At 47.3% G+C, this 24,039-nt stretch overlaps 1 protein-coding gene across 2 annotated transcripts; it reads left to right on the top strand.

Annotated features, from left to right (window-relative positions):
• The first annotated feature begins 1,085 nt into the window (after positions 1–1,085).
• CAPG (capping actin protein, gelsolin like) lies at positions 1,086–23,709 on the top strand. Of its 2 annotated transcripts, none has more exons than XM_031949769.1 (10): positions 1,086–1,384; positions 11,108–11,147; positions 11,766–11,938; positions 12,133–12,287; positions 12,805–12,972; positions 17,600–17,749; positions 17,925–18,017; positions 19,131–19,263; positions 22,297–22,385; positions 22,888–23,709. In XM_031949769.1, exons 2-10 carry the CDS (start codon positions 11,125–11,127, stop codon positions 22,951–22,953), a joined length of 1,050 nt encoding a protein of 349 aa, XP_031805629.1. In that variant the 5' UTR covers positions 1,086–1,384; positions 11,108–11,124; the 3' UTR covers positions 22,954–23,709. The 2 variants fall into 2 exon arrangements, with proteins under 2 accessions (XP_031805629.1, XP_031805628.1); XM_031949768.1 differs by lacking the exon at positions 1,086–1,384 and adding an exon at positions 7,042–7,060.
• The last annotated feature ends 330 nt before the right edge of the window (positions 23,710–24,039 follow it).

The raw sequence follows: 24,039 nt of genomic DNA, 5'->3' as shown, positions 1-24,039 counted from the left end.
TTACATTGAATTCCCAATCCCTATATTTATGCACACCTGCATTTTTGATTTCCTTCACAAGCTAATTGTACAATAATTCAGAGTCTGATTCTTTTTGTACAGCAAAATAATGTTTTGGTCATGTATACTTATTGTGTATCTAAGTTATATTTTAATATATTTAACATCTACTGGTCATCCTGCCATCTAGGGGAGGGGGTGGGGGGGTAAGAGGTGAAAAATTGGAACAAGAGGTTTGGCAATTGTTGGTGCTGTAAAGTTACCCATGTATATGTCCTGTAAATAAAAGGCTATTAAAAAAAAATATATATATATATATATACCAGCAGAATCTGGATTTTTTTCAGAAAGAACCTATTGATTTCCCAGCCCTGCTCTACTGATTTCTCTCTCTCCACCAGTGGAATTTGTCTTGAGAAGTAAGTTCATGTGAGGGCCTGTTTCATGAAGTTTAAGCGGCATGAAAATTGCTAGTTATAGCTCTAAGAGCCAGGGCTTGGAAAATGAAAGAAAGAATGAAGCAATGATGGCATGAAATGCAAAGAGATGAGTAGTAACCAAGGGAGAAGGCAAAGTAACTACTGTAATATATGAAGGAGAATCTGGATTTTTTTTTCAGAAAGAACCTTCTGGTTTTCCTTCATGTAAAATATATGTTAAAGCCAATGTATGTATACATATCCATACAGTTATTTTGCTGCACAAAAAAAATTCGATCAAGAGGGGAAAAAATAAAAACCCTGAATGCAAGCAAACATCAGCAAAGTGGGACACGCCTTTCTTCAGCTTTGGCTGGGTGACAGGGACTCTGCTAAGTGTGATTGATCCCTCAAGGGCTTCGTCCAGCTCTAAGTCTAAGTAATGAGAGAATAATGGCTTTCCTCCCCATCCCCACCCCTGTCAACAGGGGAAGAGAAATAAGGAGGGCAGGAAATGAGGGTAATTTACACCTTCTTAATTTCTGCAACGTCCGCGGGCCTTCCTCCAATTTCGGCAACAACCCCCAGAATGAGGATCAGGGGACTCGAGCCCCCTTGGAGCGAACGCGCATTTACTGTAAGCCGGAGGCCCTGTGCGGGGTCTCTGCTCCCCGGAATCTCACACAGTCCTGGGGGGCCAGACGGGTCTCGTCGGAGGAGGGAGGGCCCGGAAGGAGGAGACCCGCGAGGCAGGTCCTGCAGGACGTCGGGGGTTCCCGGAGGGCGAGGACCAGGACCCCGGCCAGCGCCCTTTCCCAGGGAGCCCGAGAGCCCGGCTTCCCCCGCCCCCGCGGCCACCGCGGGCCCTCCCCTGTGACTCACGCGAAAACAAGTTGGGAGGAAAAGTTGCCGGGCCAGTTCCTGGCGGGAGGACGGAGCCGGCTCCGAGCGCGGGAGGCTCTCAGGCAAGTGGCGCTGGACAGCGCTGGGGGACGGGAGGGAGCCCCCGGGAAGAAGCGGGGCGGCCCGCGCGGAAGAGGGCCCGGGGGCTCGTCTCCCCCCGGGCTGCGGCCCCTGGGCGTGGGCTGCAAGCGGACGGGCCAGGCGGGGACGGGATTGGCTCCGGCCCAGGCGGACCTGGGGAGAGTCGGCTTCCAGGCGGGGGGGAGGGGGGGGGGGACCCAGGGAGGGGAGGGAAGCTGGGGAGAGTCTCCAGCCGAGCCCCAGACTAAGAATCTGGGGAGGGGCCCCAGCGCGGAAAGCCCGAGCCCGCCCCACTTGGGACTCCGTGGCCGCCTGCTGCTGCCCGCTCTCGTTTCCAGGGAAAGGCAAGTTCGGGCCCAGAAGTGGCTCTGACAAGTCCTGAATCACAGAGCTAACGAGGAAAACCGCTGGCGCGGAGCCGTGTCCCGTTAAATCCGGCCTCTCCTGCCCATTAGCTTCGGGCCGCGGTCGTGGCCTTTCTCCGCATCTCTCGCCCCGCACGGTGCGGGCACCGGGAGCCGCTCGGCCGGGGCTCGTTTGAGAAAGAAGAAAGACCGGGGAGTTGGGTGGGAGGGGCCGGGGTCGCCCCAAAGAGCTCATTCTGGTCCTTCTTTAACGGGTCCCCCCAAAGTAGGTTCGGCCCGTTTGCAGGTGGCTTCCGGCGCCGGGGACTGGTTCGATTTCTTGCTGTGGGCGGCAAGGCTGACATTTCCATTAGGGAGTCAGCGAACCAGTTCGCTTCAGCCCGGTTCCGGCTGTAACATGTAACGGGACGTTGCGAGGGATGGAGAGCTGGAGAATCGTTATTTCAACGGTTCCCAGCTTTTGAGTATGAGGATCCCCTTTAACAAAAACCAGGCAGCAACATTGTAGCGGCTGTGCCATTCAGAACCGATGAGTCAGGGGGACTGTAACTAGGGTGGGGCAATAGGAAGTATGCTCCAGGGCACCGACATTTAGAAGGGGGGGACGGAGGGAGAGAAGTATGTGTATGGAGGGCAGCTAGGGGATGCGCCCTCCTAAAGTCACGGCTTCAGACAAGTGTGGGACCCTGGGCAAGTCACTTCACCCTGTCTGTCTCAGTTTCCTCATTTGTAAATTGGGCTGGAGAAGGGGATGGCAAACCCCTCCAGCATCTTTGCCGGGGAAACCACCAGTGCGATCGCTAAAAGTTGGAGGTGACTGAACAACGAAAAGTATCGCCAGAAGAAAATAACACTCGGTCTCCTTTACAAAGTTTGCTTCCCAGCAACAGATTAGGAAGCTGAAGTCTCAGTGTCTTACCGGTGACTTGTAGGGCAAAAAAGTCTACGGATGCCTTCAGCTTCCTGGAAGGAACCAGAGTTATTAATTACCCTTCCTGCTCAATTAAATCGCTTTTTGTACAACAAATTACAAAGCTGATTTGAGGGAAGGTTTACAGCCCTCTCGGCTCATAGCCCCAGAATCAAAACACTCTTTTTAGTTCCGAGGGCAGGTCAGACCGAAGGCTCCCCGAATTTCTCCCTTTTGTCTACTTGGTTTTCTTCTCCAGGAATCAGCATTAGGAACCCACAAACTCTTGAGGTAGTAGAATGAGGCAGGTGTGAGGAGCAGAAAGTACCACTAACCTTGGAAGTCACAGAGAAGGGAGCTCTCCTTGTTGGGGCACTAACCAGCAAAGATGGGTGGGTCAGCTCCCCTCACTTCAGTTCCCCAAACATAAGTACTTGCTATGTATCCCGGCACAAGAGTTTTGTGGCTATACTGGAAGGACCTTCAGGTTCATTGGACAGACGAGGAAACTGAGGCTCCCAGAGTGTTCAGTGGCTTGCCCAAGGTGCTGGGGATATAAAAATTAAAAAGAGACAATTCCTACCCTCAAGAAGCTTATGGCATTGGGGCTGCTATACAACTGGGACACAGAGAAGTGATTTTAAGGTGTATTGGGGTGCTGTGGAGATCAGGCTTAGCCTCTGAGCTCTAGTTTGCTAGGAAATGGGGGAGGATGGATTAAACGATCTCTTAGAACTGTTCTCACACTAAAATGCATGATTTCTCAAAAAAAATCAGTCTACAATGCAAATCAGCTTGGAAGCCAAGCTCTGGTCTTCCCTCTATCTATTTTTGTGAGTGACCACAGACAATTCATATTACCTCTGGTTTTCCCCATTTACAGAATAAGGAAGTTTTACTAGGAGGAAAAAAAAAAAACCCACTTAAAAAAATCATTCTTTTTTTTTTTATTTTGAGTTCCAAATTCTCTCCCTCTCCTACTTCTCCTCCATTCATCGAGAAGGCAGTAAAGATATCATCATACATGTGAAATCATGTAAAACATATAGAAAATTTTTAAAAGGCAAAAAAACTGCTGAGTTCATATTTTTTTATGAATTTATGTTTTATTCATCACAGCAGCATCTACTTGCATTTGCAAAATAGTCATATCGAAAAAAACGACTGTTTGCTTATTTATTTTACAGAGACATTTAATGAGGCAGACCCTTATCATTTCTTTGAGGATGCCCAGGAATTTGAGACCCACAAGTTGGGGACCATTGGTCCAATCCCATGTTTTAATTTGGATTAAATTAAATTTTAAAAAATTAATTTAATTTAATCCCTCATTTTAAAAGATGGGGAAACTGAGCTCCCAAGAAGTTCATTTCTTGATTCCCATTGACCCTGAAATTGTCATTAGGTGCTCTAAGCTTTGGGAAGCCCATTGTTGGGAGAAGGCTTTCTATTTTTGTTTTTTCTTGCTTTGATTTTTATTTTTGCTTTTTATATCAGTATTTCTGGATATTTTCCTTCTTCTCCCCTCACTGAGTTTCTAAAGAAGAAGAAAAAGTCAAGATAGGGCCAATTTTGGGGACACTCGGGTTAGGAAACTGGTCCATACTTTGGGACAGGGCAGGGACGGTGACAGTGGCACAATTTAGCCTTAGTTAAGTAGAGCATTTAGAAATTAAGGGACTTAGACAAGGTCCCACGGCCAGGATGGGGGAGAGGCTGTTGAACCCTGAATAAAAAATCATAGCCACCACCCCCTTCCTTGCCAGTAGGACTGGAAATTGAGTTTAACAAAAGAGCCCGGGTGCATTATCTCCATCCATGCTAGGATAGTTCCCCCTCCTTTTGAATATTGCCCCTTGCCTCCATGTCTCCTGTCCAGAACCTTCTTATCCTGACCCCTATTCTGTCAGGATTAAGTTATGATCCTTTCCTGGGATTATGGCTTATCTCTCCTCCCAGTGTCCTTGCCCCCTTATCTGCCTTTGTTTCTCCTGTAAACTTGTATACTCAGGTTGTGTATTCTGTCTGCAAACCCTAGTTAGCTAAAACCCTATATAAATCCCTGCCTCGGTTTATTTGCGCTGAATGCTTTGGACAAGAGTCCCATCTGGTTAGCCAGCTTAAGGTTCACGTTAAAGATCAAAAACCAGTCTCTGTCTGCCTCAGTTTCTCTGGTATTACAAGGCAGGACTATATCCAAGTAAACTCTGCTGAGGAGATGGAGAGACAGAGACAGAAAGACTTAGAGACAGAGGCAGAGAGAGACAGAGACAGTAACAGAGAGAGACAGAAACAGAGAGACAGAGACAGAGAGAGACAGAGACTCAGAGACAGAGACTCAGAGACAGAAACAGAGAGAGACATTCCACTGAGAAAAACAAAGACAGAGACAAAAACAAAAATGGAGACAGAGACAGAGATAGAGAGGCACAGATTGAGACAGAGCCAAAGAAACAGATAGAGAGAGATAGAGACAGAGACAGAGGAGACAGACACTTTGCTGATAGAAAGATAGGAAAGACAAAGAGATAGATACAGAGAAACAAATACAGAGACAGAGACAAGGAGACAGAGGGAGACAGAGAGACAGAGACAGACATTCAGAGATAGAGAGACAGAAACACTACACTGAGAAAGACAGAAAGACAGAGAGAAACAGAGACAAAGAGACACAGAGAGAGGATGAGAGGGAGAGAGAAAGAGAGAGACAGAGACACACACACACAGACCGAGACAGAGAGGGAGGGAAGGAGGCAAACAGTTTAACAAACCAGGCAATACATTGACAGAACCCAAGAATGAAGTGGCTTTTGCAGATAAGGGAGGGAGCTTCCTCTTTAGCTCATAGAGTTCCCCCAAACTCCTAACCTCGCTCAGGAAAAGGAGGCTAAAGGAAAGGGGAAAGGACGGGCACCTGAGGACGGTGAGAGGCATTGTAGGGCCCGGGTTCCTCTAGTTACCCTTCCCTCTGCATTCTGGGAGAGAAATGAGGATGTGGCCTGGAGGAGTGGGGGAGGGGAAGGCAGAAGCCCCACCCCCACCCCCGGGGTGTGTGACTAAGCAGTGCAAGGCTGAGGCTCCCCTGTCTGTCCACGGCTACGGGAGCATCTGGTACATCTGGAGCAGAGGCCGCCGGTTTCCTGTGTCTCAGGCCTCAGACTTCCTGGGCAGCCAGGGCTGGGCCCTGCTTCTCTCTCTCCGCAGACCCCCTTCCCCATGCCCCTGGGCAAAAGGCAGGGCCCCCAGTGGGTATGATTACCCTCCAAATAACCCATAATAAGGCTACCTCTCTGTGTAAGGATGGAGTGCTGGGCTCTGGAGTTAAGCAGACGCTTCTCTGTGAGTTCAAACCTGGCTTCAGACACTCACTAGCTCTGTGACCTTGGGCAAGTCACCTAACCCCGTGTGTCTCAGTTTCCTCATCTGGAAAATGGCCCACCGCACCTGTGTCTTTGCCAAGGAAGCCCCAAACGGGGTCATGAAGAGTCAGACGCGAGTAAAAACAACCGAAGGGGACCTGGGATCAAATCCTGCCCGGCCACCCATTAGCTGTGCAAGTCCCTTGGCCCTTTTCAGTCCGACTTTACTCATCTGTAAAATGGGGATGATAATCGGGGCCCCTCCCTCACAGGTTGGGGTCCACCAAAGGTACCGGGGCTCTCCTTGCAGTGTCTTCTTTAAAGGAGTGAGACCCGGTGGCCAAATCAACAAAAGCATTTCGGGAGGCCCGTGCCCTCCGCGGGCTAGACTTCTGGAAGGAGCCGGAGGCCCACGGGGATTTTATAGACAGAGACAAGAGACAGAGAAAGACAAAGACAGGGAGAGAGAGAGACACACAGGCAGAGAGATTAGAGACAGAGACACAGAAACAGAGACAGAGAGACTGACAGAGACAAGAGACAGAGAGACAGAGAGAAGAGACAGCAAGAGGCACTGAGCCCAAGGGCCGTTTCAGAGCTTTTCCCCCAATCACAGATTGTCGGGGTGAGCGGGTGCGGGCGCAGGGATCTCCTCAGGACCATGTGCCTTCGTGGCTTCGCAGTCCAGTCCTTCGCCCCCTGGCAGAGAGGAAAGAGTCTGCCTTTAGAGCCAGAGGTGCTGGATTCAAATTCTGCTCGACCTTGGACCACCCGAGGGCCATCCCCCAACTCGGGCTAGTCTGTGGCAAAGACAAAATCGACTCATCTCTCGGAGGAAGCGGCTTTTCTTTTCTAGGCCCCAGTTTCCTCTGTACAATGGGCAGATGAAGTGGGGGCCCTTCGAACCTGAATAGATGATCCGAGGGACTTTAAAGAGTCTCCCACTCATTTTACAGATGAGGAAACTGAGGAACAGGGAAGTTGAGGGACTTGCCAGGGTCACACCGCCAGGAAGCATCCAAGGTGGGAAGCGGACCTAGTCTTCTGGATTAAGTCCTAAACCCTCCGCCTGCATCATCCTGCCTCCAGCCTGGCTGTTCCCCCCCCCAAACCCCCCCCAGCCCGCTTCCCTCCACGACCCCCCCCCTCCCCCGGTCCATACTGCTTTGATTGTTCTGCTTCGTTTAAAGTGTTAGAAGTAGGAAACTAAACCGCTAACCCAGGACTTCCTCTAAGCCCCTTCCTCCCCGCTGCAGATGGAGGCCACATGTAGCTGAGGAGAAATCTGAGGGGCGGCAGGGGGAGGGGGCAGAACTGGGGTGAGGATGAGGTTGGAGGGAAATGAGGGTGGGGGAGGAAATGGCGGGGTCGGGCTGGAGGAAGGGGAAGAGACCTAGCAGAGACAAAAGCAAGCGGAGGCTCTTCCACTGCTGGGTGGGGAGAGTGAGGTTCAGGTGGGAAAGACTGGATGGGGCCTGGGAGAGGGACGTCAGAACTCAGCTAACCTATTGTGGTATTTTGGGGGGGACCGAGTTTGGGAGAGGGAGGAAGTTTGGGGGGAGAGAAGAGGCAGGCAGAAGACCCTTAAAGGAAACCCATTCATCTCCCTAAAAGAGTAAATGTAGAAAATATTGGTGGTGAGGAAGGCCGGCCATAGACTATTCCAACCCACAGCCTTCCCTGGTCTGGTTGTCTGTCAAAAAAGGTAAAGAGGTGAGTCTAATATTCTTGTCTTGCATTCTTACCTAGAGCTGTGCTCCCCCCTTCCCATTTCTTCCTAGGCTGTTCACTTAACTGCCTTCTTATAATATTGTAAGACACGGAATAGAAAAAGTTCACTATCATAGAGCTGGCAAATCCCATTTTCCTATCCATTTTTAAAAAAATGAGGACATCCGCCTTCCATTATTGTGGCAAATCACCCATTCTCTATTGTCTTTCTTTTTAAATTATTGTTTTCTAACAAAAACCTTCCCTCCCTTCCCCCGAAAACAAAACAAACATTTATAATCAATCCATGTTAAAAGACAAATATCTCATTCTGAATCCATCAACTACCTAGATGGACAGCATGTTTTATCATGGATCCTCTGGAACTGTGGTTAATCATTGTATTTATCAGAGTTCCTAAGTCTCTCAGAGTTTTTTGTCTTTACAGTATTATAGCTATGGTCTAAATTACTGGCTTCACATTATATCAGTTCAGCAACTCTTCCCGGGGTTCTCTGAAATCATCCCTTTTACCATTTCTTACAGCACAATGTATTCAATCACACATGCCATAACTCATTCAGCCATTCCCCAGTTGATGAGCATCCAGTTCTTTGGCATCAAAAAAGTATTTTTGTACATATGGGTCTCTTTACTCTTCCTTTGATCTCTTTAGGGCGTAGACCTAATAGTGATATTACTGGATATTTAAGAGTTTGGGGGGCAGAGGTCCAAATTGCTCTCCAGAATGGCTGGACCAGTTCACAGCTCCATCAACAGGTCATCAGGGTCCCTGTTTTCCTATTATCTTCTATCATTCTTCATTTTCCTCTTTTGTCAGCTTTTCTAATCTCTTAGATATGAGGTGGAACCTCAGAGTTTTAAAATGGTCATTTCTGTAATTATTAAGGATTTAGAGCACATTTATAAAATATTTTTATTGCTAATTGGAAACTGCCTATTCATCTCCTTTGACCATTCATTAGTTGGGCAGTAGCTTTTATTCTTATAAATTTGAATCTATTTTCTATTAGAAATGAGACTTTAATCAGAGAAATGCTACTAAGATTTTTTATTTTACTGGTTACTTGCTGATTTTCTCATCTTAATCATATTCCTTTAGTTTGTGCAAAGCCTCAAAATTTTATGTAATCAAAACTGTCCATTTTGCCTTCTGTGATCCTATTTCTTGTTTGGTCATGAATTTTTCCCCTATCTAGGAAGCTGACAGTTAATTTCTTCCTTTCTCTTTTAATTTGTTTATGATATCACCTTTTACATCTAAATCATATGCTGATTTAGGGATCATCTTTGAATACAGTGTGAAATGGTGCTTTCTATAATTTCTTTTTTATTGATACATTTTGTTTGGACATAATCCACTCCTTTCTGCTACATACATTAAGCACATTGCCTGAAAATAGTTAAAGAAAGCTGCCCAGCACTGTATTTCAAGTGGGACATTGCTTTCCACTTGGGTAGTTTAGATATTGTTAACTCTGATAGTCAAATACCAGGATTGGTTGTTGTATTTGATCTAGGTTTTTATTCTCTTCTTATTATACATAGCTTTCTAAAATCTAAACTGATTAATGAATTCCTTGGTTATACCTATGGGGAAAATCCCTTCTTTTTTTCTTTATTGGAATTTGTTTCTCATTTGTCTAAAGAATTTCACTTGTGACACTTTTCCGTTCTGTCTGGACTAGTTTCCACTGTAGGATTTTAGTGGATGAGAGTCTCCTTATCTTTTCTCTAATACTTTGAAATCTGTTCTCCCCCAAGCTAGGGTGCATATCCTATCGAGCCCATCTCTATCCCAGATTCAAAGAGAGAGCTTATGCTCCTCATTCTCCATCATTTCCAATGGGCTGCCGATTCCTGTTGATGAGACTTGGAATCCAGAAGGTTATTTCCCCTGGTTGGTTCTTTCACTTTTTGAAGAGTGAAATTGTCATTATTATCCGGATCAGGAAATGGCCATTCAGAAATCCAAATCTGAATCCGAATCAAAACCACATTCTTAACCCATTTTTCCTTTCCCAATGATCATTGTTAGCAGCTGAGGCAAGATTGGAAGTGGTTAGCAACCGAGGCAGGATTAGAAGGCTTCAACTATCATGATCCAACAAGGCAGATGGAGGCATATATTCTCCAAACAAGATGACAGCTTATGAGCTGGGCACAAATCTGGTAATAAAGCAGGTATAAAAAGTTGCCTCAGTTTACCCCAAAGAGGAGAGACAGCTTGTTTTTATAAGAATAGTACAGCGTAAGTAAAGAAAGAATATAATTCATTTCAGAGTCAACAGCATCATAGGGGCGAGAACAATATAACTGGTTACATCAGGAAAAAATTTCATACATACCTGGGGAGCCAGGAATACCCCTCTCTATCTTGGAGGAAGGCTTTGTTGATCTATGGGGATCCACCTCATTCGGAGGCCATTGATAGTGGATCATGGACTCACTGACTCCTGGGAATGAGATAAGATTGTTTTTAATTGGGCTAGGATTTGATTAGCTCAAAGATAACACAGTCATCATGGAGTTTCTCAGGAGGTAAAGTTATGCTGGAGAATAAATTTTCTTGGCACAAAGCAATTTGCAGGTGCTGTTGACTAACAATTCCCTCAGAAATAGTGTGTTTTATGAGAATATGAACCTCTAGACTTTGCTCAGTTTTTCTTTAAAACTGATTGATGGGAACGCTGCTTTGGCATCTCACTGTGAGAGAAGCCTGAATGTTTGAGCTTTTGGGACAAAGAAAGGGTTGAGTTATAGAAAATTCAAAATAGAACCAATTTCAGAATGGAATCCAATGTAAACAACCGGATCGACGCTTAGTTTTCACCCTCAGATTCAGGCTTTGTTTCTGAAACTCTCATGGGTTGACCTGTTTTTGATCTCTCATTATTGCATAGAGCTTTCCAAGATCTAAACTGATTAATGAGTTCCTTGGGTATCCCCATCGGGAAATCCCTCCTTTTCCTCTTTATTGGAGTTTCTTCTCTTGCCTCAAGTATTTCGTTTGCAACAGTCTCCCCATCCTGTCCAGACTGAACTCCAGTTTGATAGACCCCAGGCTGGAATAGGGTGGGAGCAACATCAGTTCTCACCGCTGCTAACATGTCCGGTTCTCCATCACCTGCAGGAAGAGTCCAGAGCTCTCTGCTTGGCATTTGAGGCAGAAGTGAGAGAATTTGGGATCTCTCGGATAGAGATGATAATAGTGAGGGGGTAGATAAAGGAAGGAAGGAAGAAGGGAGAAATGGGAGATGGGAGAGGGAAGGAGAGGAACTATCCGAGGTACCCAGCTGGGGAGAGAATTCTAACACCTCTTTAATCTTCTCTCTCTAGGTGCGACGACAGCAGCCATGTACGGATCCATCCCCAAGAGGTACTGTGCCTGCTGCAGGCCTGCTCCGCCTTCCCTCCTGATCCAGGGCCTAACTGCTCTTAACCCTAACTTAAGTTTAAACACAGCCTTTTTTTGGCCAAGTAGCTGGGTTAAAGGTCACACAGCTAGTCAGTGTTTGGTTAAACTATGTCTTAAGAAAGAATCTGACCCCAGAGCATATCCCGGTGGGGAGGGAAACAGTGAGGGATTGCACTGGCTTCTGGCTTGTGAGCCAGGATTTAGGAGAGACTCGGGTCCACATCTTGTCTCTGACATTTATGGGCTGGGGGAAGGGGAAGGACTTAGTTCTCTGTGACTCAGTTTCCTTGTCTGTAAAGTGAGAGTCCCTTTCAGCTCCAAATCTTGGATCCTGTGATTCTTCCTTCTCTGGACTTTGGTCCCAGACCTGTCCTCCCTGCTTGGTCAGTCTCCTTACTCCTCTGCAGGGTCAGAGGTTTGGACATGTCAGAATCTGGTTATTTCATCCCTCCCCATTGTCCCCATCCCTGCTCCTTCCTGAAGGCTTCCTGGTCTTCCTTGGGCCCCCTCCCTTTCCCCCACCTTCCATGCTCCTCCGGCTCCCCACTAAGTCTCTTCTCCCCACTTCCCTCCTGGCAGTGCTTCTCCATTTGAATCTACAGTGAAGGAGCCGGGCCTTCACGTATGGAGGGTGGAGAAGCTGAAGCCTGTGCCCGTGCCCCCTGAGAACCGCGGGGTCTTCTTCTCCGGGGACTCCTACCTCATCCTGCACAACGGCCCTGAAGAGCAGTCCCATCTGCACCTCTGGATCGGTCAGTGGAGCCGCGGCCCGGAGAGCGGGCACGGGCTGGGGCAAAGGGTCTAGAGAAGGAGGCAAAATCGGAGGCAAGAGCCAGAGCCGGGGAAGGGCAGCTCTGGGGGGGCGTGGGGAGGGCCGAGGAATGCTGACGGGGACCCCAAACCCCCCCTCCCTGGCTCCTTCTCCTCCCCTTCTCTCCCCTCCCAGGCCAGCAGTCCTCCCGAGATGAGCAAGGAGCCTGTGCAGTGCTATCTGTGCACCTCAACTCCTTGCTGGGGGAGCGGGCGGTGCAGCACCGGGAGGTCCAGGGCAACGAGTCCGACCGCTTCATGAGCTACTTCCCTCGGGGCCTGCAGTACCAGGTCAGAGCCCACGCTGCGGGCAGGGCCCCAGTGGCTCTGCTCTCAGGGTGACTCACAGGGAAGGGTGGGCTCAGGGCCTGTGGGCCCATCTCTGCCAGCTTGACCATTCAGGTCCCAAAGGCCAGACTTCCCGTCCTTCCTAAACATTAGCCCCCATGGGCTTTTGGGGGTTTGTTTCATCTCCTTTTCCTACTCCAGGCTCTCATAGGGTGACAGTCAGAGGGCCTTGAGGCTCTCGTTCCTCAGGGCCTTGGGTACTCTCTCTCTGGGGCCTTGGAGCTCCCGCTCCCCAGGGCCTTGGGGCTCTCTGGGCTTTGGGGCTGCCGCTCTCCCAGCCTTGGGGTTCTCTGGGCCTTGGGGCTCCTGCTCCCCAGGGCCTTGGGGCTCTCACTCTCCCGGCCTTGGGGCTCTTGCTCTCCCGGCCTTGGGGCTCCTGCTCTCTGGGTGTTTGTCAGTTTCTCTCCCAAAGTGGGAGCCTTAGCTCAGCTCGGCCTCCACCATCTGTTCTGTGTTCTAGGAGGGAGGCGTGGAGTCCGCATTTCACCGGGCCTCGTCTGAAGCTCCCTCAGGCCCCATCCAAAGACTCTACCAGGTCAAAGGCAAGAAGAACATCCGAGCCACCGAACGGGCCCTGAGCTGGGGCAGCTTCAACACCGGGGACTGCTTCATTCTGGACCTGGGCCACGTGAGTTGGCGAGGGCTGCGCCGCCGGGACTGACTCCCACTAAACTGAGCAAGCGTGTTTGTGATGGTGGGGGGGCTGCCCCGGGGCAGGGAGCCCCCCTCACCCACTTGGTGGCTGTGTGTGAAGGTCAGGCCGGGGCAGTGCCATCTTGCCCCTCCACTATTGCTGGGCGGAACTCCAGCACCATTTCCTTTCCTGGGGTCCATGGCATGATGGGGGTGAAGGACACCAACTCTCACCCAAATGCCAGGCGGGGTGGGCGAGTTTCTGCTCAGTATAAATGGAACCAGTCAAAGTCAGCCTTGAAATCTGGATCCATCGATTGCTCCTTGGTGAGCCCTTCTGCCTCCTTCTGGTTCTCTGCTGAACTGCGGCCAGTGGAGAAAGCCCGGCTCAAGGCCGTTCCCTCCCTTTTGTGAGTCAGACCCCGGCAGCTCAAGTAAAAATCTTCCCTGCCGGGAGGCTCAAATGATTGGTTCCAGGGAGTGCTGGGGGTGCTTCTAGAGGGAGGAGAAGCAGGCCGCAGTGTGGGTGCCCGTTCCTTTTAGTAGTTTTTATTTTATTAAAGAATAACTGAATAAAAAAAGAAAAATGGGAACGGAAAACAAGACAAAGCAGAACTGCCATGTGCCCAGCAGAACATCGGGGAGGATTCAAAATCTATAACCCTTTCAGGATTTTAACAAGAGAAATCGGGTTAAAAGGACCATGAAAGGTTGCTCTAACGGGGAAATAAGCTGCAAAAAGACAGATGCGTGTGTGTGTGTGTGTGTGTGTGTGTGTGTGTGTGTGTATTTATGGAAGGAGTTATTTTCCCTTAAATGTATAATCCTGAATAATATTCTAACTATATTGACTTTGAGGTAGTAGCGAGACAGTTAAATGGAAATGTTTAGCAATATTTAGAGAAACTGTCAGGGCTGGGATGAGAAATTGACTGATAAGTTCTAGGAAAGTGTACCAAGTTCTTTATCTTTCTGGGCCTCATTTCCTCATTTGCACAGTAAGGATAATATCAAGATTTTAATGAGGATGATACAAAGTCTTTGTAGTTATTGTTGTTTTTTGTGGAGATAAAATGAAATAATGAACATAAATGTCATTTATTATTATTCTCTGTTTCAGAGTTAGCAGCCTAAAGGTGATCCCTCAGACTAGTAAACAGATGTGCTATCTGACAGCCATTGACAAAGGCAGCAATATTGGATAAAGCATATTGCACACATTGAGGAAAGAAAACAATAAAGTTTATTAAGGGGAAGATCAGTGTTAGTTTGAACCTCGGGAATATCTTTAAAGTTCAGCCAAGTGGCTTAGCGGTTAGAGTGCTGGGCCTGGAGTTAGTAAGCTCTAAATTCATTTACTAGCTGTGTAACCCTGGTCAATTCATTTAACTCAGTTTCCCCATATGTAAAAATGAGTTGGAGAAGAAAATGGCAAACCACTCTAGTATCCTTGCCAAGAAAACCCCAAATGGGGTCATGAAGAGTTGGACGACACTGAATGACAATCTTTAAACATCCTAAAATTAACATCCTATACAGGGGTCCCAGCCATGGGATTATTAAACTAAAAGTATGTTTTTAGTGAGGTGAGACATCTCTAAACTAGGTAATAAAGTCTTGTTAACAACATATAGGATTCTATTTTTCCAGAACTCCACGGAGGAGGCAGATTTGTTTTTCTTTTGAGAAATGAATGCAAAATGTAGGAACTAATTAGGAATTTAGGAAATGTAGAAATTTTGGGAAGAATATAATTGTGATAAAAGAAATATAGACATTAATTGGGAGAAGAGCCAGAATTAGCCACGGAAGACGGTTTTAGTCGGGGAGACAGTCTGTACTCGACCTTATAATTACAAGGAAACCCAACTGAGGCATGGAAATCTAATCTTGTCAGCTTCAATATATACAGGTCTGCTAGGTCTGATGATGCACTTAGTACTTATCCACCCCTATCATGTTTGGGTTTATTTATTTCTTTTTTATTTAATTCTTGAATTAACTTTCCTACAGAAGCCTCAACTAGAAATACATAATTTGTCACAAAACAGAATTTTTCCCTCTTGGGACTTCACATCAGTGGAAAACTTGAGGAAGTAAAATTTATTTCTTATGAATTCATTTGCCACAGGGAATAAATGGCCTTAACATCTCCACTCCCATCCCCAACACTCGCACTCACCTCTCCCTGAGGAAGAAGCAGCCTAATTTTTAAACAATTTGGACAACTACTTTCTTCTGAAAGTGCATTCTACTCCAAGGAAGCAAACCAGAGAATGGGAAATTGGCAGGGACCCAAGAAGGCAACAAAGATAATCTTATTTCCTCGTTCTAATAGCCATTACTAATTGAGCTAAAATGTTGCTTTGGCTTGTTGGGAGTCAAATTGTAACTCAGAAAAGTTTCCCATGATCTTGACTGGCTAAATAGATCCTTTCATAAACATAACTGAACAACTGGGAGGTTTCTGAGGGCTAATCTTCTGCAGTGGGTATTGCTGACAAATTCTGTTGACTGCTATTGGTTTAAAGAGAAGAGCAGTCAGTGGGTGTCTGCAAAGGCCTTAGCTGTTTACTGTAGCACCTTCCTTTTCTACTTGAGATATAGTTGTCTTTTTTTCTTTCTGTTACTTTATACAGGAAAAATCCTCTCATTTCTTTTCTCTTTAAAAAAGTTATTTATTTTATTCTGAATTTATGAAATAAAATAAGCATTTCCATAACATAATAGAACAGAAAAAAAGATAATAGTACATGAAATTGCAAATCTGTTATAAACCACTTGCTATGCCTTTTAAATATATAATAAAGTTATCATGTAATTTCCTTTTTTCTTTCTTCCCCTACTCTAGACACCATTAGACACAAATATGTAAACATGTATGCATATATGTATATGTAAAACTATTTTATACACACTTCTATTTATCATTTTTTCCCTCTGGATGCAAATGGTGTCTCCATATATCTTTTGTAGTTAATTTAGATAGTTATAATAGTGAAAATGACAGACATTCAAAATTGTTCTTAAAACAATATTGCTCCTATGGAATACAACATTCTCTTGGTTCTGCTCATTTAACTCTTCATAATTTTGCAAGTCTATCCATGTTTTTCTAAGTTTATTGAGTTCATTTCTTCTTTTTTTAAAATAGCTTTTTATTTACAGGTTATATGCATGGGTAACTTTACAGCATTGACAATTGCCAAACCTCTTGTTCCAATTTTTCCCCTCCTTCCCCCACCTCCTCCCCAAGATGGCTGGATGACCAGTAGATGTTAAATATGTTAAAATATAAATTAGATACACACTAAGTATACATGACCAAACCGTTATTTTGCTGTACAAAAAGAATCGGACTCTGGAGTTCATTTCTTATAACACCACAATTTATTCAGTCATTTCCTTATTGATGGGTATCCCTGCAGTTTCTAATTCTTGCAGACATAAAGAGAGCTGTTACAAATATTTCAGGACATATGTTCTTTCCTTTTCCCCTGATTATCTTTGGTTTTTTTCTTCTTTTTCTTTTTTTGGTTGAGAAAATTGGGGTTAAGTGACTTGCCCAGGCTCACACCTGGGCCAGAAAGTATCTGAACTCAGGTCCTCCTGACTTCAGGGCTGGGGCTGATGCTCTATCTACTGCACCACCAGCTGCCCACCTTGGTCATCTTTGGAAGTGAACCTAGTAGTGTTATTGCTGGGTCAAAGGTATAGGCAGTTTAATAACTCTTTGGGCACAATCCATGGTCATACAGCTAAGTAAATGTCTGAGGTTGGATTTGAACTCAGAAGATAAGAAAGTAGGTAAGAAGGAAAAAAGGAAGGAAGGAAAGATCGATCCCAAATCACTTTGTATCCCACAGGATTATTGTGGCTGAATAACTGTGTTTGTAAAATATCTTAAAATGCCAGTTACTCTGTCACATTTTGCAGACGGTTTGAGCTGCCAGGGAGGTGAGTGGTTTGCCCAAGGTCACAAGGCTAGTGACGAAGCAGGGACCTTACCCCAGAGCCCACTTGTGGCCCCCAAAGCCCTGTGCTTGTCAGACCATCTCCGGAGCACTGGGCACTGGTTTGGAGGGGCCCATTTTAAGAGAGATTAAGAGAGAGTGTGGCCAGGGAGGGAGCTCAGTGTCTAGGATAGCAGCCTGTTTTGGGGCAGCCATCATTATCGTGTGTTTTATTCCCTTACGTTGGGTTGAAAGCTGGCCGTCCTTATTGGTTCTATCCTCTGCTTCAGCAGGTCACATTCTCCTTCCCATAACTGTCTTTCTGATTTTGAAGGCAATTATCATGTCCCCTGGAATCATCTCTTCTCTCTCCAATCAAGTTCCATTGACAAACATTATCTTCATACATCCGATAAAATTCCCATCCACTTGTAGGGCCTTTATAAAAAGCGGGTGCACCAGCTCTCTGGCCAAGCTCCCTTGGGTGGTCTCTCTGTGGCAGACGGGAAGAGATCTGGTTCCCCTGGGGGGCTTCCCAGCTGGTAGAAGGTGCTGGTGCTAGTGGGAGGAGGTGGCAGGTCCCTTTAGGTCCCAGGCTGTATCTCCCTCAGGAGGAGGCGAGGGTGGGGACCCGAGGATCCGCTCCTCACTCTGCCTCCTCCTCCTCAGACCATCTTTGTCTGGTGCGGGAACAAATCCAACATTCTGGAACGAAACAAAGCCCAGGATCTGGCTCTGGCCATCAGGGACAGTGAACGGCGGGGAAAAGCCCAAATGGAGATTGTCACCGACGGGGAAGAGCCGCCAGAAATGATCCAGGTTTGGGGGGAACGCCAGAAGGGAGGGAGGCTAGTTTTGGGGGAAGGAATAAGCAAAAGGGGGCCCTTGGGTGAATCGGACCCTGGAAGAGACTCGTAGCCTGGGGGAACCAGTGTGGCGGGAGGGGACGTAGCTTGAAGAGGCCTGTGAAGTCCTGTCGAGTCGTTCTTTGCAGGTCTTGGGGTCAAAGCCAGCCCTGAAGGAGGGAAATCCAGAGGAAGACCTCCGGGCTGATCAGACTAACGCGCAGGCTGCTGCCCTGTACAAGGTGAGATCCCGGGTGGGGGAGCGGCGGGTACCGGGACTGTCAGTTTGGGAAACTGTTAAAAAATGTCATCACTAGCCATTCTTGGGTTAGAAAAAAAAAAAAGAAGATGTGTGATTTTGGCCGGAGAAGTCGGAGCTCAGCGGTTTGTTCCAGTGCTTGGGGAGGAAAGATTAAAAGAGAAAAAGAAGGGGGCTGGTTTTAGGTTTCCCTAAAGGGAAGGGGGCTGATGTTTCACCCTACTTCCACTCAGAGTTCCTTGGGGAAGTGGTATCCTTAGCCCACTGTATTCGGAATAAATTGTTCCTCTACTGGCTGTATTCCTACTAACCTGGGGCCAGACCAGTGCTTTGGGGATGAAGGGCTTCTTTGGGATCAGGGATTGAGAGTTGGAAGAGACCCTGGAGAGGCTCTTTCCCACCACTAGGTGTCCTCACCTCACACCTACCTCCTGCATCAGAGGTTCTTAATGTGGAATCCTCGCTGGAGAGATTTCAATTGGTCCATGAATTTTGATGGGGAAAAAAATGACATTTATTTTCACCCACTTTTGGCTTCTTTTGTAATGCAGTGCATTTTATTTCATGCACTTAAAAATAATGTTTTAAGAAAGAGTCTCTAGGTCTTACCATGATGCAGAAAGGATTAAGAACCCCTGGGCTAGGTGATCCCTGGAGATTAGTGCCTCAGATAGTCTGCTTCAGAAACAGGGTGGGGAGGGAGGGGAGAGGGAATAAGGAAATTCAGATCATGTATATAAAGTACTTTATAATTCTTAAATTACTCTATAGGGGCTTTTATTATTTTATAGATTATTTTCTATATAGCTTTTTATTATTATAATATATATATAATAGATCTATATATCATAGATATTATAATATCTATAATAACCTATATGTATCTATATTATAGACTTATACATATATCTATATTATAGATATTATATCTATATTTATACATCCATAATATACATATTAGAGAGTACACTAGCCAGTGAATGATTTGGGGGTTGAGAATTAAGAGAAAGTGATGTGGGTGGTGGGGTTGGTCAAGTATAGCGGAGTAAAGATCCTGCTGGCCTCCTTTTACCCCTGGCCTTTTTCCACCTCCTAGGTTTCTGATGCTACTGGCCAGATGCACCTGTCAAAGATGGCGGACTCTAGCCCGTTTGCAGTTGACCTCTTGATTGACGATGATTGCTTTGTGTTGGACAATGGCCTCTGTGGCAAGATCTACGTCTGGAAGGGTACGTAGAGTTTGAACGGGAATCGAAGAGGGATTTATGGGATCTCCCTTTACAGGGGCTCTGCTGTGACGTCTGCTGGTTATTTTTAAGGATTCTTGGAGTTTTCCTAGACCGCATGTTCATGTATTGATCACTCTTCTCTATTTCTTCCCAGTGCTTTTTTGGTATCTTTAAATCTAGTTTGACTTTACCCTGGATTGACACACTTCCGTCTCCTATTTCAGTGGGTCTTGTGTTTTGTTTGATGTCTGCACGTTGTCCATGTTGGGCTAGCCTGTGGGGCTTCTCTGTCCAGGGCATGGCTTCTCCTTAGCCCAGAGAGGAAGCATAGAGGGGGAGAGGGAGCACTGGAAGTGGGGATGATTATGCACTATCTCCTTACCCTCCCTAAGGCAGTTGGTTCCAATTTCCTGAAGTTGCTCTGAGGATTAAGAGATGTCAGGATGTGCTTTGTAAGATTCAGTTCTTATTAATTAGCTTGTTGCAGTTGGTATCTTAAAAAAGTAGCAGTCCTTTGCTTTGCTTATTTTTAATATTGGTTGATTTCTAATTTTCTTGTGTGTTTTAAAAGTCATTTTTTTCTCTTTGGGATTTGTTTCTGAGGGGCCTCCCTTTGGCCCTCTCACCCCAGCATTTTTTATTGGTGATCTGGGATTGAGACTGGAGACTTCAGAGCTGGTGCCAGAACCATCAGCCCCAACTTGAGCCACAAGCACGAGCCACGAGTCTCTTTAGTAGCTTGCACCAAAGGGAGTCCCCGTGGAAGGCTTCAATAATAGATGGAAATCGATGGATTTTTAATAAGTGGAAAAAACTAGAAATTTTAGAAAAGAACATTTACATCAGATAGCAAGAGAGTCAGAATTTTAGTGCCCTTCGCCACACTACTTCAGGCAGGCGCAGGTTAGAGAGGGAACATGATAACCTGGAAAGGTCTTCACATCTGCCTCTTAAGTTTTGTCGTATCTAACGTCACTTGAAAAACTTGACGGTACACTCCAACTCCAGTTATCGAGCACTTATTAAGTGCTTACTATGTGCCCAGGGCTCAGGATACAAAGAAGGCAAAAAATAGCTCCTGCCCTCAAGGAGCTTATACGCTCTGTTAGGGTAGAGAATAGCCGGGGATACACAAGAGATGGACAATGGGAGCAGCAGCAGCGGTGGAGCTGAGAAAGGCCACTTGCAGATGGAAGGATTTAAATTGTCTTGGAAATCCAGGAGGTGGAAGGAGGCAGGGGTCACTGAGATGGGAGACACGTGTCGTGTGGACGTTGTACATACATTAGAGTAAATGGGTCAGTGTGATTGGATTGCCGAGTACAGAATGGGGAGGAATAGGTGAGAAGATAATTTCCTGATGGTGTGAAGGCAGATTTAAGACAAATAAAAAGCTCTTTTATGCAGGTGATACACAGTGAATCTGCCGAGAAGTTACAGAAATTACAGGAACTTGTTAAAGGAATTCTATGTGATTTTATATTCGATGGGGTTTGATATTTTGAAAATGCTGACGGGGAAGACGAGGTATGGATCATGGCAGGTGGAGGACTGGCTTGGGAAATAGGAAAGACATCAGTCAGGAATTGTACAGTCCTGCCTCTCAGGGGCAGATGGACGGGACGAGACGGAGAGTGGACCGTGAAGGGCAGGCGGCATCCACCTTAAAGCCAGGAAACCTATTTATTGTCTACCTTGCAACTGTTTCCTTTTGTTGCTAGATTTCCTGAATGAGGGCACATCTGCTGCCCTGCCGTCTTCCCCATCCAATCTCCCTGTGGTTCCCTGAACTCTGGCTTCTGTCGCCCTAATTCTCCTGAGACTGTGACAGTCACTCAGAACCTTCTCACCCAACTTTTCTTAGTATAGAGTGGCTGCTCTTAACCTCTGTTTCCATGGGAAACATCAATAGCATAAGACAGGGCCTCAGCTAAGGGGCAGAGAGGCTGCCTGCAAAGGAAGGGCAAGTACCAGAAAAGCTGAGGAAGAAGGGACCGGTTTGGGGAAGACTAGTTGGCATTAAATCAGTGCTTTAAGGCTTGCAAAGTACTTAGGAACCATTTTATCTGCCAAATAGACCAGGGAGGTCGGTGCTATGGAGGAAGCAGACAGAAGAAAAATGACTTGCCCAGGCAGAAAATGCGGTCAGGCTTGAATTCAGGTCTCCCTGTGACCCGGTGCTCTCTCACTGTGCCATTAGATATCATTGGAGTGAAAGGAGAGAGAACGAGATTAATTTCAGAAGGAAAGAAAAGCTCAGGAGGGGATGCTCTGGTTTTATAGAAAGGACCATGTTTGGCTTCTGACGTGCTGCCCAGTGGGAACGTCCAGCACAGCTGCAAAGGCAGGGGCGGAATCGGGCCCTTTTAGAGCTGCCTTGGAGACCAGATAGTGTCTGCCCACCAGCGTCTCTCTGATACGAAGCACAGACTAGAGAAGCCCAGGAGAGAGAGGGCCTACTGTGCTGGGGGGAAATGGTCAGCTGCCATTCGAGCCCTTCACAGTGGGGCCCTAACCTATCTCACAGACCCCAAGTTTCAGGACACGGGTCCCCCCATCCTTAGAAAGTGGCTCCCTATGGAGCTCTCCGCTGCCAGTCCCTGGGGCTCCCGGTCAATACCCCATTGTTTGTATTCCTGGCTCCCCTTCCTTAGGCTTCACCTTGCATCTTCTGCCTTGTCTGCAATGGACTGGTTTTTCTGTGGACAGCACCTAGCAAAGTGACGGGTACATAGTAGGTGCTTAATAAATGCTGTTTGACTCAATCTGAAAGATAGCCGTGGGAGTTCTCGTTAGACAGAAGACCCAGGAAGCCGCTTAAGGTGCTTATGGCTAGAGCCTCTGCCAAAAAAATGCTCATCCTAGTGGCTCTAGGCCCGGAATGGCCTCGTTTGGGGGTAACGTGGTGGGGTTCGCTTCAGTCTCCTAAACTAAGCGTTAGCTGCACTTGTGGCTTGGGCGAGGTTCTGACTGGATCCCCTAAAAGTAGCGGCATGAGGGTTGCGCCTTTATTTGCTCTTTTCCCGGACGCAGGGAGAAAAGCCAATGAGAAGGAACGGCAAGCCGCCCTGAAGGTGGCGGAAGACTTCATTTCCCGGATGCAGTATGCCCCCAACACCCAGGTGAGGCCCCCTGCCCCTCCCCGTCTCCCTGTCAGCCTCGGAAGCGCCAGGTGCAGTCAAGCCCCTGCCTCTGAGTAACTGCGTGGGAGCCCCCTCTCGCTGCCAAAAACTCCAAACTCGGGTATCTGTATGAAACGCCCCTTCATTAAGGGCACAAAATCCCACAGTCGCTCCAAGTGCAAGGGGGGGCAGCGAGGTGGTCAGTGTGCACAGAAGCTTCGTTTGCAGACTCCCACCTGATGCTTCTGTCCCAAGCGATGCCTTAGAAGCACGTTCTCTAAGTCACAGTCCCCCGGTCTCCCTGCGGCGTCTCCCGGCCTGTAAACATCCCACCCAGAGGGAGGAGAGAGCCGCCGGGGCCCAGATTCCGAGCGGGCCTGCCTAGGACTTGGGGGTGCCTCTGGAGGCCAGGATGCCGGGGAGCAGGGAGGAAGGGAGGCCCCTCCATTGGGGCCAGGAGCAGCGCTGCCAACGCGCCCATGCACTCTCCCTGTCTTTGCAGGTAGAGATCCTGCCCCAAGGTCGGGAGAGCCCCATCTTCAAGCAATTTTTCAAGAACTGGAAATGAGCATCCCCCTGCCCCCCTTCGCCCTTGCTCCCGGCCCTTTAACCACGTTATACTACGGTTTATACACTGCCTGACCATGGCTGGCCAATGGTTTCCCGTGCCCCTTCCCCACTTGTGCCTTCCTGCTTCTGTCTCCCAACCACTTGTGCTTGGCATCTTGGAGCTAATTAAAAGGAATGAACTGGACCCACTTCCCCCTCCCCTTTCCTGGGTGCCCGACCAGTCCCGATACTGATCCTTACTTCTCCATGGTCGGTACGTGAGCTTGAGCATGAGACCCAGGGGGCACTGCATCTGCCAGGCCCGGGCGTCCGGCTTCTGGCTCAGGCCCATCTCTGGCCACAGGCCTCGGGACCACCTAGAGCAGACTGGGGAGGGGGCTGTGTCACTACTCTGCCCTGGTCACCCTCAGAAGTCAAGAGGGACCATTGATTGCTGTGGGACAGAAAAGTTTCTGCAACTGGAAGAGCTTGTAGGAAACCAACAGGAGGAAGCATTTTTTCCCAGGTATCGGGACTACTTTTTTTTTTTTTTTTTTTTTTCTGAGGCAACTGGGGTTAAGTGACTTGCCCAGGTCACACAGCTAGAGGGGCCACTTTCATAGCAGGAATTTGGTTTTATATTCCCAAGGTTTTCTCACTTTGTGGAAAGCTCCCACTTCTTATAAATCCAGGATGTATCCCATATCCCAATAGATAATCGATCATATGTACAATCCTATAATAAACCAATGATCCAGTTTTCAAGAGTGTCCTATAGAACCTTGTCTCCTTACCTGAGAGTCGCACGTTCTAAGCATCCTAACAGGGAAGGGAAAGCAGGAGGAAAGGTCTCACAAAGCTTTCCGCGACCCTTGCAGGCAGGGGCAAGCTTCAGCCGGTCTGCATTCCCCTTCTCTCTAAAGTGAAGGGGACAGACAAGGGGGTCTCCTAGTTCCCCCCAAGCTTTAGGATTCCGCATCTCGAATGTATGGCTAGGAGGTCTCTTTTACACACCATGACACAGAGAAGTGGGGCAAGGTCACCGTCCCCAAAGAGGTGGCCAGAGAGCCCAGGACAGCCCCGGCATGTGAGACAAAAATGCTAC

Source organism: Sarcophilus harrisii, chromosome 2 (genome assembly GCF_902635505.1).
Source record: "Sarcophilus harrisii chromosome 2, mSarHar1.11, whole genome shotgun sequence".
Lineage (NCBI taxonomy): Eukaryota > Metazoa > Chordata > Mammalia > Dasyuromorphia > Dasyuridae > Sarcophilus > Sarcophilus harrisii.
The sequence above is the reverse complement of the archived record's forward strand: the minus strand, read 5'-3'. Positions and strand labels throughout refer to the sequence as shown.

Bases quoted from the DNA above. Each gene is read 5' to 3' on its own strand.
- CAPG (XM_031949769.1), top strand. From the start codon at position 11,125: ATGTACGGATCCATCCCCAAGAG. The intron at 12,288-12,804 runs GTCAGAGCCCAC...TCTGTGTTCTAG, and splicing joins CTCGGGGCCTGCAGTACCAG to GAGGGAGGCGTGGAGTCCGC. The intron at 22,386-22,887 runs GTGAGGCCCCCT...CTGTCTTTGCAG, and splicing joins AGTATGCCCCCAACACCCAG to GTAGAGATCCTGCCCCAAGG.